Source organism: Barbus barbus (genome assembly GCF_936440315.1).
Source record: "Barbus barbus genome assembly, chromosome: 13".
NCBI lineage: Eukaryota > Metazoa > Chordata > Actinopteri > Cypriniformes > Cyprinidae > Barbus > Barbus barbus.
The window spans coordinates 11,324,675-11,337,736 of NC_136741.1; the positions used below are offsets into that span (position 1 = coordinate 11,324,675).

At 36.9% G+C, this 13,062-nt stretch overlaps 1 protein-coding gene across 2 annotated transcripts in view; it reads right to left on the minus strand.

Moving 5' to 3' along the window:
* Nucleotides 1-12,664, minus strand: part of LOC306878688 (signal recognition particle subunit SRP68-like) — a 162,343-nt gene extending 149,679 nt beyond the window's left edge. For both annotated transcript variants that reach the window (XM_079431172.1, XM_079431173.1), the window contains exons 1-5: nt 12,497-12,664; nt 12,095-12,161; nt 1,871-1,984; nt 1,578-1,773; nt 1,225-1,307 (exon numbers count right to left, since the gene is read on the minus strand). In XM_079431172.1, the coding sequence (XP_079287298.1) occupies nt 1,225-1,307; nt 1,578-1,773; nt 1,871-1,984; nt 12,095-12,161; nt 12,497-12,584 (548 nt within the window). In that variant the 5' untranslated portion in view covers nt 12,585-12,664. The remainder of the gene's footprint in view (nt 1-1,224; nt 1,308-1,577; nt 1,774-1,870; nt 1,985-12,094; nt 12,162-12,496) is intronic.
* Between the last annotated feature and the right edge of the window lie 398 nt (nt 12,665-13,062).

Here is a 13,062-nt window from a genome sequence, read left to right on the forward strand (position 1 = left end):
TATATATCTAAATAAAAATAGACTATAGATCCAAAGTAACTAGTGACTAACTACTTGAGTAGTTTTTTTATCCGATACTTTTTTTACTCTTACTCAAGTAACTATTCAGACTATTACTTTTACTTGAGTAAATATTTCTAGAAGTACTTTTACTTTTACTTGAGTACAGTTTTTGGGTACTCTACCCACCTCTGCTATACACCTCTGAATCGGAGCACCCCGTTTATAGCGTCCATCGTATCAGTGAATTGTCTCGAACAATCGTCACTCAAGGACTGAATTGCACTTAGGATATCATTGCTTGTGGCCGCGTTCTCTTCACTCTGTGACTCGGCTAGCTTCGTGCTAGCTAGCACCTTGCCTTCCTCCTGCCCAGATGTTTTGGGTGGCATTTTGTCCCACCGAACTTTAAAGTGTTTTTCCAAACACTTATGAGTTCTAGCCTTTCTTAAAGAGTTTAAACTAATATTCAGCAGCGAGCCCACTTCACACGACTTAGCTGCACGTCATAACCGGAAGCCCCCAATGTCTAATATTTTAAAAACTGAAGCAGCACAAACAAAACTTTTACCGGCACAAACAAAGCACAAACAAACAAGACTGAGTGACCTCAGAATGACCTATAAATATTATTTAAATATATAAAAACCAAAGCAGCACAAAATTTTTAGAGCACAAACCAGTACAATCGGAGAACAAATGATTGAGACTATTTTGCCGACATATTGCGTTGGGTGGGGGGACCAACTTCACAGAGGTTCACAAAATGCGACCATTTAGTCACAGTATGAAGCCCTGCTCCTAGTTGTTTGTTTTATCATGTTAAATGCTTCATTTGATTTTGGGGCACTTGAAATATACACACAAAAAAAAGGTTGAGTTCACATTAAAGCCCAGACAGATACAAGTCAGAGCAAACACTTTTTCTTTGTTCAATCTGGTAACTGAAAAGGGGTTGGTTAATTTTGTTCTTAACGCGCACCAGATTAATGCATTTAATACATGGTTTTCTGAGACAGTATTCCCACAGACCACCCTACAGGGTCCAAGTTCCACCTACCAAAGTCTTAAATTCTGTAGAAAAAAACTGCACTTGGTTTTTAATTACAACATTACATGGTCTTACAATGATAGTACACTAATGGTGTTAATATTTCTTTACTTTTCTGCCAAGTGCAACAAATGCATCATTAATAAATACTTAGAATGAAAGGAAGCACTAACTTGCACTTGTTAAAGGCCTCCATTGCAGATTTCCATTCCTGCAGTTCAAACTGAACCATGCCATTCAGATAAGAAGTGTATGCCTGCAGAAAAAAATGAAAGACACTTACAGTGGAACAGAGCTCAATCAAGTCAGGGATAAGATGACCTCAGGAACTGTTAATATATATTAAAAGCCTGTACACTATGGTGATTAGTGGACATATGACTTTTTTCACCTGATATTAAGATACATTTTTTTGTGATCTAATCAAAAGTAGTCAAAGATTTAAAACAAAAACAAAAAACAAAGGGTTCTGTGACTGACTCACTGAAATGACTTGTGGAGATAATCAAAATCACATTTGTCTGACCTGAGCTTCTAGTTTGGTCTTGGCATCCACACAGGAACTATCACACAACTTCTCTAGCTGCTCCCCATGTTTGGCTGCCTTTCGCAGGCGAGCCAACAGGTGGAAACGCTTTCGGGGCTCAGTGTTAGCTTCCTGTTTAAGCTGCATGGCATAACTCCATGCTCTTTCTGCTTCCATTAACACTAATAACAGATGTCTGAAGTAGAGATAGGAAAAAAGGGAGGGAGGGGGGTGTCAGACCAAAGATAATATGCATCTTATTTACTGAACATATTTTAGGTGCTAAAGATTACCTGTTGTCTGAAAGCAACTCCACGGTCACTTTCTTCCCAGTAAACTTGTGTCTGTTGCCCATTTTAAAGCCCAAAGTCTTTCTCAATCGACGCAATCGTCTGGAGCAATAACCCCTGTGATGTCAAAAGGAGAGGGTTTCAACATAATTCAGGGTTTCTGCAGGTATCATGAAATCTAATTTAATGCTTTTTAATGCCATTTAAAAAATGTTTAATGCCATACAAGACCCATATTTCAGTAAAAATTATTTTTTTTTTTACTACACACACTACCAGTCAAAGATTTTTTGTTTTTGAAACAAGTATCTTCTGCTGACTAAGGCTGCAGTAATAGTAATATTGAGAAATATTTAAATATAAATGTTTTCAATGTGAATGTGTTAAAATAATTTATTTGTGTGATCAAAGCTGAATTTTCTGCATCATTACTCCAGTCTTCAGTGTCACATGATCCTTCAGAAATCATTCTAATATGCTGATTTGCTGCTCTGTTATGATTATTGGTGCGCAATCATTAATAACGGTTCTTATTTTACATTTTGAACATTTTTTCTGCTTTATATTTGTGTAAATCATGATACATTTTACTTTTCAGCATAAATTTCAGCATAAATAATATTTCAAATAAATCAGCATTTATTTGAAAAAATCTTTTGTAACATTATAAATGTTTTTGCAATCACTTTTGATCAATTTAATTTGTCCTTGTTGAATAAAAGTATTTTTTGAATGGTAATATTATGGTTTCCACAAAAAAAAAAAATAATAATAATAATAATAAGCACAACTGTTTTCTATATTGATAATCAGAAATGTTTCGAGGAGCAAATCAGCACATATGATCATTTCACAATATTACTGTTTTTATTGTATTTTAGATCAAATAAATGTAGCCTTAGTAAGCATAAGAGACTTCTTTCAAAACAAATAAAAAATCTTAATGATCCCAAACTTTGACCAGTTATAGGCCTATGTTTTAAATAAACCATTCAATTTGACAAATGCAAAGATGATAATCTTGGATATGTGAGAAAATCTATATAATTTAAACCATCACTTCTTTATCAGTTCCTACTTACTGAAATCAGCATATTTGTGATATTAAATTGATTTCCAATGTGTTTTTTTAACTAAAGAAAGGGCAATTTTATTCACATTTGTTCCTAATTAATACAAATGTTTGCATTATCTTTCCTATCAAATTCTTACATTTCATTACTGAATTTACATTTACATTGCAAAATTACAACTTTATGAATAATGTTATGAGCTTAGTGTTTTAAATAATTTTTAATATACAAATATTAAATGTTGGAAAAAAATCCAATGATACTTTAAAATATGAGAGTAACCCGCCAGTAGGTGGCGTCAAGTGATTGCGAGAGCAATTCGAAAGCATAAGGATCCGTCTGCTCTCTTATCGCTCTCGCGGTACTTTGATGTCATACACTGATTGTTCTGCGCAGCACTGCTTCAAGTTGAATACACCTAATAAGTTTTGAGTTAAAGCTGCACTCCGTGAGTTTTGCCTCTTTGTCGCCTTCTCTGTTTGAAAACCTGGAATTGCAGCTTTTTGCAGTGTTTTGAGGTGTATGTGTGGCAGTCAGTCACCGCACTTGTGAGGATGTTTACTGTACTTCGCAATCACAGATTTTAGCCTACGTCTTGGAATATATGACCCAAATAAGAATTTTCACAGTATATTGTCATCTGAACAAGTAACAAGCCTGCCACTGCCACGTTTGTTCTGAGGAAAAAGGAATTACAATAAAATTGCGCTACCAATGGTGATTAAATCTAACGATCAGTTAGCTCACATCACATCTAACCATGCAAATTATTATTATTGTTATACTTTATTCTCAAATTATTAATGTTAACAACATCAGCATTGCATGACAATGAGTATAGTGTGAATTATGGTGTAGATTTCAATTTCTGTACAGTCTAAACTAATTGTCATGCCATTCGAATTTCATATTAAGAAATTCTTTTAACCCAAAAAGCTATGCTCCCTTCGAACTGGTTTTCTTTAAGATACTAATCTTGTGTAATCCCAGGCTATCTGTAATCAGAAGCAAATTAAAACTGGAATATCATTTACATTTCATTCACATGTTTCATAAACACAATCCTTTCTGGATTACAATCCGCCATCAAAATTATACATTTAGGGGAGGGATCACGTGACGCTTTCATGAGCCAAGTCGCACATTAGCTGAACTCCATGCATATTACAGTTTTTACTGTTCATCTTTTTTTACATTTTGGGTAGTTTTTTGTTTGTCGTTGGTCTGGAGAGGTCACACAGTCAGAAACTCACTTATCTCTCACCATCATTTTAGATTAGATTAGATTCAACTTTATTGTCATTATGCAGAGTACAAGTACAGAGCTAATGAAATGCAGTTAGCATCTAACCAGAAGTGCAAGAATATAGTGTTTTATATACATATAAGTGCAGAGTAAATGAAGATATGATTTACAGAATGTACAGTGGAATTGCTATATACAGTATTGAGCAGAGTATATACAGAATATAAATAGGAATGCAATGTAGGGATTGTATGTACATTATGAACAGAGCAATGTGGGATTATATATACACATTATGAACAGCAGAGACGTGAGAACAGTGGTAATAAATAAATAAATACAGCTGGAAGAGTGTGTGCAAGTATTGATAGAACAATGTATTCTATGCAAAATAACAGTAGTGCAATATTTTATAGAAATAGTTTACTGTGCTTTGTACAGTAACAACTTTAGACAGTTTATATTGTAATAACTTTAACAATGTACAGTCTGTGCAAAATATGAGTAGTGCAAATGCATGTGTGTAAAGTACTGTGACCAGTGCAGTAATAAACAGGTGCAGGTTAGATTGGTGGTGTGGCGTTCAGAAGTGTCACAGCCTCGGGGAAGAAGCTCTTCCTGAGCCTACTAGTGCGAGAGCGTAGGCACCTGTAACGCCTGCCGGAAGGAAGGAGGGTGAAAAGTCCATGGTTAGGGTGAGAGGCATCCTTGATGATGTTTCTTGCCCTGCCCAGACAGCGCTTATGATAAATGTTCTCAATGGAAGTTAACTGGGTGCCGGTGATCCGTTGAGCAGTTTTCACCACCCGCTGGAGTGCTTTGCGGTCAGATGCAGAGCAATTGCTGTACCATACTGAGATGCAGTTCGTGAGTATGCTCTCAATGGTACAGCGGTAGAATTCCACAAGGATCCTGGGATTCAGGTGAACTTTCTTAAGGCTCCTTAAGAAGTAAAGGCGCTGCTGTGCCTTTTTGACCAGAGTGGAGGTGTTATGGGACCAGGTGAGGTCATCAGAGATGTGGATGCCAAGGAACTTGAAACTCGACACACGCTCCACCAATCATCCTCACCAATTAAGAAGAAAACAAAACCAGCAGCCGCGGCGGGCCGAGCCGACATTGAAGACAATACGGCGGTCACTATAAAGCGATTTGAGGACATTTTGAAGGCTTAATTAGCAGCGATGCGCACCGAATTCGCCTCTCACATGACTACAGTCCAGAATATATGCTCAAAAGTTGACTTTTTAAATCAGGGAACAGAGAGAGCAGAAAAAAAAGAAAAAAAAAGAAAAGTGATCGGCGAACACACTGGCCGTCTGGATGCCATCGAGCAGCAGGTGACTTACAAGACCGCAGCAGATGCAGGTAATCCTTCTCTGCCCCTTCAGGTAGTCCCAACAGCCGGAGATTACTGCATCTGCTGCGGTCTTGTAAGTCACCTGCTGCTCGATGGCATCCAGACGGCCAGTGTGTTCGCCGATCACTTTTCTTTTTTTTCTTTTTTTTCTGCTCTCTCTGTTCCCTGATTCTTCTTTGGATCCCATCACTTGCGGGCAGAGATATCGAGATTGAATGCGCGCATCAAGTTTACTCCAGAGCTTCAACGGATCATTCCAAACCGCAAGTGTTTCTCTTCAAACTGTTACGCTACAACAACAGGAATTTGATTCTTAATGAAGCAAGACGCCGCGATCCTGTAAAAGCGGGTGGTGGTGCGATGTTGAGCTTCTTTCCTGATGTACAGTTTTCATGTCCATTATACAATTATTTATGTTTGTTTCCTCGTTATGGAAAGTACACAATCGTTTTTTTTTTTAACCCCACTTTATCACTCGTGTGAATTCGAAGTTATGTTCTCTTATAATAGGGCTAAAGGCAGTGATCTAAAGAATGGTACTGGCTGTCATGTTACTGTCACTGATTAAGACAGGGGAGGGCGGCAGCCTGGGGTTTGATGTTCATAGATGCAATAATAAATATTACAAAGTGGTCTCTTTTGCTGCGACTGACAATAAATCTAAAGGTGTTTTGATAACTGTTTGAAGAAATTTTAATATTTCCATTTTAGTCAAATGGTGATAATGCTGACAGAACTGCCTGTACATCCCCAGTGAAAAGTAATTCTCCCTGATCCTAACTGATAATTCTGTTGTTTCTGCTTCAGTTGTTTGCTCTTTTCTCCTCGTACAATCATGCAGACCATTGTTGTTTTTGTATTCATGTATGTTTTTTTTTTTGCTTGTTTCTTCTCATGTACTTGAGTTTGCCTTTTAAATAAAAATAAATAAATTGTTCTCAAAAAAAATAATTAATTTAATTCCAGCTGCTGTGAGAAAAGGCTAAACGATCTGCAGGATCCTCACGTGCGATAGCCAAGTAGCCGGGACAACTACTTTGTTTACAGATGTGACGTAATGACGCAGCAGCATGCTCGAATTTCCCACGAAAACCTACCCATACCACTCAAATTAGAAAACAGGCAAATTAGATGCCAGGCATCCTCAAATCTGGCCCAATCCTGCAGTGTTTAGCTCTAAGCCTAATCAAACACACCTGAGCATGCTAATCAAAGTCTTCAAGATCATTAGAAAATAACAGGTAGGTGAGTTTGATGAGGGTTGGAGCTAAACTCTTCAGCAGATTGGCCCTCCAGGGAAAGATTTGAGGAACCCTGTTATGTGAACCGTTGTGAATCAGGCTAAAGTAAGGTGATAGTTTTGAACACTGACCGGTTATGTACTTGCTCAAATATTGATTTCGGATCATTTTTAACCCAAAAAAAAAAGTTACAGACTGCAGCTTTAATAAATCATTAGTTCAAGTGATTAATTCAGACGGCTGATTCATTCAAGAATCAAGCAAGTGCCTGTCTTTATGAATGGATCACTGAATCATGGACTTAAATGATGTCATTCAGTAAAGAAACACTGTGTGCTGCTTGAATGATTATTGCTAGTTTATAGAGTGAATAAAATCAATGTCAAATCTGCAATAATGCTGATATTCGTAATGTAATAAAATAAATTATTTTGGCCATCCTCTCGGGATACCTGGAATCAGTGTTACAAGTACCCCAGGCACATAGTTTTTCCATTTTTGAAGCATAAACCGATGCGAGCTTCGGATCTTCCAGTGTTTCTCTATGGCGCTGAAACCTAAAGATTAGTGATGGGTCATTCTTGAACGATTCGTTTAGCGCATTTTGAACAAATCTTTAATGTGACTCGGGAAGAACGAGTCGTCTCGGGGAGGGATTCGTTCAGTCCCGCATGCGCATTGCACAACATTCTATGGGTCCTGTACTGGAATTAGTTCACCTCCCGAGTCTTCGGGTTGGAGTCTTTCGTTCATCACGTGACAGCCCCATACGCTTAACCAATGCAGCCTGAGCCGGAAAGAGAATTGATTAGTTCACCTCCCGAGTCTTCGGGTTGGAGTCATTCTTTTGTCACGTGACAGTTTTGGACAGAGAAATTAGTTCATTTACAACCTTCCTTACAAACGGGTGCATATAGTCATTATTATTAGTATTATTATTATTTACTCTTACAGTTGTGTGATGCTTTTCTAGTCTCAAATTATTGCTTTTAATTTCTGTCACATGATGGTTCTTTTCCATAACACCATGTGGTAATAAAGATAAGGAATTGTTATGCTTTATTTTTATTTTTTGGAGTCTAATCTTCATAAAATACAATACCTTGTTGTATTTCAAGTTCAGTTTTATTTCTAGAGCACATTTAAGCACGAGACAAGGCCGACCAAAGTGCTGCACAACAACTAATAATATATGATGAAAAGAAAATAGTAAACAAATGAAAACCATTTTGGGCCATTTAGGGACCCAATACAACAACAAAACCAAGTTAAAACCATTTAAGCACACATACTACGTGTTAAAAGCCAGAGAGAAAATATGAGTTTTAAGATATGACTTGAACTCAGATAAAGTGGAAGCCATTCTAATGTGAACTGGTAAGTTGTTCCAGAGGATAGGGCCAGCCACTTCAAATGCTCTAGATCCTCTGGTTTTTAAGCGAGGTCTAGGGGTCTGGAGGAGAAGTTTACCCTCTGATCTTAGAGCCCTCGTCGGAGTGTAGGGGTGGAGTAGATCAGACAAATAGGACGGTGCTTGATTGTGAAGAGATTTGTAGACAAGTAGCAGGATTTTAAACTCAATGCGATAGTGTACTGGCAGCCAATGCAAAGATCGCAAGAGGGGAGATACATGATCAAACTTTTTACACCCCTTCAAGAATCTAGCTGCTGAATTTTGAACTAAACTTGTAACCGAAAGATTTGAGACTTTGATATACCAAAGTAGAGGGAGTTGCAATAATCCAGCCGAGATGTAATAAAGGCATGGATAGCAACCTCTAGAGAACTTTTTGAGAGAAATGGCTTGATTTTATAAAGCGAACGAAGATGGAAAAAACTAGAACCTACTACAACATTAATTTGTTTAGAAAATTTTAAATAATTATCAAACACCACACCCAGATTCCGAACATGGGGAGAGATAAAGGAATTTAAGTTTCCGAGGTTGGGTTGGATACTTGCCCCACGTTCAGATGGACTAAAAACAATAACTTCGGTTTTACCTGGGTTCAAGAAAAGTTTTTAGAAAGCCATGATTTGACATCAGTAAGACAAGCAGTAAGGTCATCAAAGGCAGAATTTGTTTTCTTAGCCATAGGCAAGTAAATTTGTAGGTCATCGGCATAACAATGAAATGAGATGTTGTGTTTCCTGAAAATAGACCACAGAGGAAGATGATAAAGAGAAAAGAGTGCTTTTTGTATTTATGTCTTTTGAGTTAACCCTTTAGATTGGACTATAGTGTTACTATACTTTTGTAACATATGACACTTCAGACATTAACACTCTGTACACACTCCTGAATTGTTTATTATTGTGCCAGAAAAATCTATAGCAAAGATGATTATACATTATATTTTATTTAAATGGTTTAAACTATTCCAAAATGAATTTAAACCATTTAAATAAAAAATACAAGAAAATTAAAATATACTAAGGCCACAGAGCCTTAAAAACAAACAAAATACTGCACAACAAGCTAGGCTTTTTTTATAATAAAATAAATAAGCTTTAAAATAAATAACACTTGTGCCAAAAAAAGCTTTCTAGCTAAGAGAACTAATCCCGAATGAATTTAAACAATTTAAATAAAAAATAAATGAGAAATAAATAAATATATATATATATATATGCATGCTGGTGTACTGGATGTGGTAGATGTGGTCAGCGTGCCAGCCAAAGCCGTCGAAGGTCTAGCTGAAGAAGTGCTGGTGGTAGAAACAGCTCCAGCTGCTGCAGGGTTATCATCTTCAGTCTCTGTTCTAACTTGTGCTAACAGCACAGTAGGATGTGAGGATTTAAGGTGCCTCCTCAAATTAGAAGCGCTTCCTCCTTTAGTTGAAAAACTTTTTTTTGCATAGGTTGCATTTTGCTTCAGTGGCTGAAGCTCCTGAGATGTTAACATCTGTCTGAGGCTCTTCTCTGCCCCTCACCTAGTGCAAAACAAAGGGGGATTGGTGTGGAATGGTCACTGTTCCCTTGGTGACAGTCTTGAGTGACAGTTGTCCTTCAGCTGAACTTTGTGTGACCCAAGCAGACTATATTTCTAAGTAAATCCCTTTAACTCTCCAGTTTTATGTCAGTTTGTTACAACCATTGAAGCTAACATTATCATAACCTTAATATTTTTAACTAACATTAATCATTCAAATTCAAAATTTTATTTGCTTTCACTTTATGTCATTGTGTCCTTTTTGACCAATAATCTTATACAAATATTAGACCAATATGTCAAGTTTCCCTAGGAAAAACAATTATACCAGCTAAAGTCAAAATTGGAGCAAAAATGAACAAACTATAGGTGCTTTGTAATTTTAGGCTTGGGTATTTTTTTATTATATAACCTAATCCTAGTGTTTGACAGTCAAAGGACAAGTCAATCAATATTTTATTTATAACAGGCTATTTATTTATTTATAAAATAACACAGATACTCAAGAAACAGTAACAAAAACATAGTGACAGAAATTAACAGACCATTTTTATTTCTAGGAAAATGCTTATTACACATATTTTTATAATTTTATGATAATTCTTAAATATGATCCAACATACAAAAAATACAGTTTTACTTTATAGTAGCCTATACTGATCCGGCAAGTGGTCACGTGACAAGAACGAACGACTCAAACCCGAAGACTCGGGAGGTGAACTAATCAATTCTCTTTCCGGCTCAGGCTGCAATGGTTAAGCGTATGGGGCTGTCACGTGATGAACGAATGACTCAAACCCGAAAACTTGTCAGATAAGAGGTGGTGCGCAAATCATAGACTAAAGACCCAGGTAAACAATGAATTAATATTATTATAATTTTTATGTTGATGGTTGTATTCTGTTTTATATTCGTGATTTTTGAGCTTTAATAAAAAAAAAAAAAAATGTAAATTAATATTTTCTGTTTCTTATAGCATTATAGTTTTGTATTGTTTGTAGTGTGATAAACGTTTACATTAGTAGATGTGTCTGGCAAGTAACATTTGAATTATATTTTGCTAAAATGAACGAAATGACTCGAAAAGATTCGTTCATTTTGCTGAACGAGACTCAAAGGTCCGAGTCGGTAAAATGATCCGAACTTCCCATCACTACTAAAGATGTCCGAGATCCGCTCCCCGTGCAATTGATACTCGACTGCCATTGGCTAGTCTGCATTCGAGGGGAGGGGCTTACCGATAGGTCAATTGCACTACACAATTTCTTTCTGACTTCACAAAATTAACATTCTGTGCTCTTAAGCCCGAGACACACTGCAATATTTTCAGCTGTCCCAAACGAAAGATTGGCATTGTGAAAACAATAGTGGCGAATCAGAAATCGCCACAATTGTTTCACAATGCCAGTCTTTCGTCGGGGACAGCCGAAAATCATGCAGTGCGTCTCGGGCTTAAGTTCGGGCGAATTCCAAACTGCTTTTTTGCACCTTTGAAGGGCAGTTCGGGAAGGCATTTGTAGGGACGTTCCAAACGTAAGTGAACAACTGATTCCCTTCATGAAGGGCCCTTCCAGAAGTCCATTAGCAAAGGGAACATGTGATGGTCACTTCACGGAAGTGATTTCCGTTTGTGATCATGTGATCTTCACTTAGGAGATCTTACCATGCATTTTAAAGCAAAGCTGGGGTTTATTTTGACTTTACATACAAGCGTAAGTAGAATTAGCTAATAAAATTTGTTTTTATTTTCTATGGCATTTCTGCGCGGTGTCTGAGTTGTTAGCGTGTCTCTAATAAGATCGGTCACAAACATGATCCCTGCACGATCTAATGTGTAGCGTCTTATTAACTCACTGTCATGCATTGTGTGCAACACATTTCTTCTCCCTCTTAATGTTTCGTCCATTTTTTTCCGCTGCTAAAGAAACTCTTAAGCCCCCTTAAAAGTCCTCGTCCGTACTCCTAACAATTTTGGACCTTAAGATCTCTTTTAAGGGTTAAGATGCTTTCTGAATTACTTTTTCCTTTACTAGGATCTTTTCTTTAATTCTAAGAGGAAACACCCACATTTCTAAGAATTTTCTTAGAATTTTGTTACTAGGAGCAACTCTTAGCACTAAGATGTCTCATGAATACGGACCAAGGCCTTTTACGGCTATTTCGCACCGACCGGAGGCAATTAAGTTAACGTTACCAAAATGTTCCGCGTGTGTGTATCACACCAATGTACATATTATGCGACAGCAAATTAAAAAGTTATCAGGATTATGAAGGCGCTATATTCAAAATAAGATGAAACCCTGATAATTTCGGGAAAATTCTGTCTTCATTTCACTCAAAAAAAAAAAATCTGTTAAATCTCACTGCTGCCTCACCTGTAGCGCTGGTAATCCCCATGCCTGAGTCCATGCTGCTGCTGAGAGTCCTTAATGATCTGCAGGACTGACGTCAGTGCTAAGGACAATAAACCTAGGACATTTCAATTTACCTGCAGTATGCTGGGATCTTAAAGTACTACCAAAAGTGTATACTGCAAGAACTACACGCTTAAACGAAACATCATCCACTACTTCAGTCAACACTCAAGTGTGAATGAAAACCCTACTGAAACTCGATTATACAGAAGATTCCCCTTAACCACTCAGTACTCGTGTGACACGTACGTTATCCCGTAAGACCCCCGTATCATATGATACTGTACCACTCTCCACTAAACTGGTAAATTAATGCGGACTCCCAGTACTAGCTCATAACTAGCGATTTAATAGTGAGGATACTCTCCAGGCCAAGACTCCCGTCGATGCTGTTCTCTTTATTTTCCTCCATTTGCCGTGTTTTCACCTCATTCTGCTGCTCCGAGGCCATTTTCAGCAAGCACACGTCTGAAAAACCAGCGGATGAGGATAATTTGTCTTCCTCTTTCTTCTATTATATGGCCGTCTTGCAAACAACATAGCATTACCGCCACCTACTGTGCTGTAGCATTAAATCGTGGTCAGGGTTGTTGGATGACCTTGGTAAAGATGATTTTTTTTTAAAAAGACTGTGTAAATAAATCTGCATTGTTTATCCATTTTATATTTAATTCAAATTAATAAAAAAAATTAAAGTGGGGGAAAATCACATTAAGAAATAAATATTTTTCTATAATACACATTAATGGCCACATTTGTTGGTATCTTTAGGAATTGTATACGCAAAATATCTCTAAAGTATATTCCCATTCATATTTACATTTTTATGTTTATATTTCATATTTAGATCTAGGAATATGAGATAAATAAATGTATATATAATTTTATGTGGAAAAATAAACATCATTATTTGAATAAAACACTTTGTC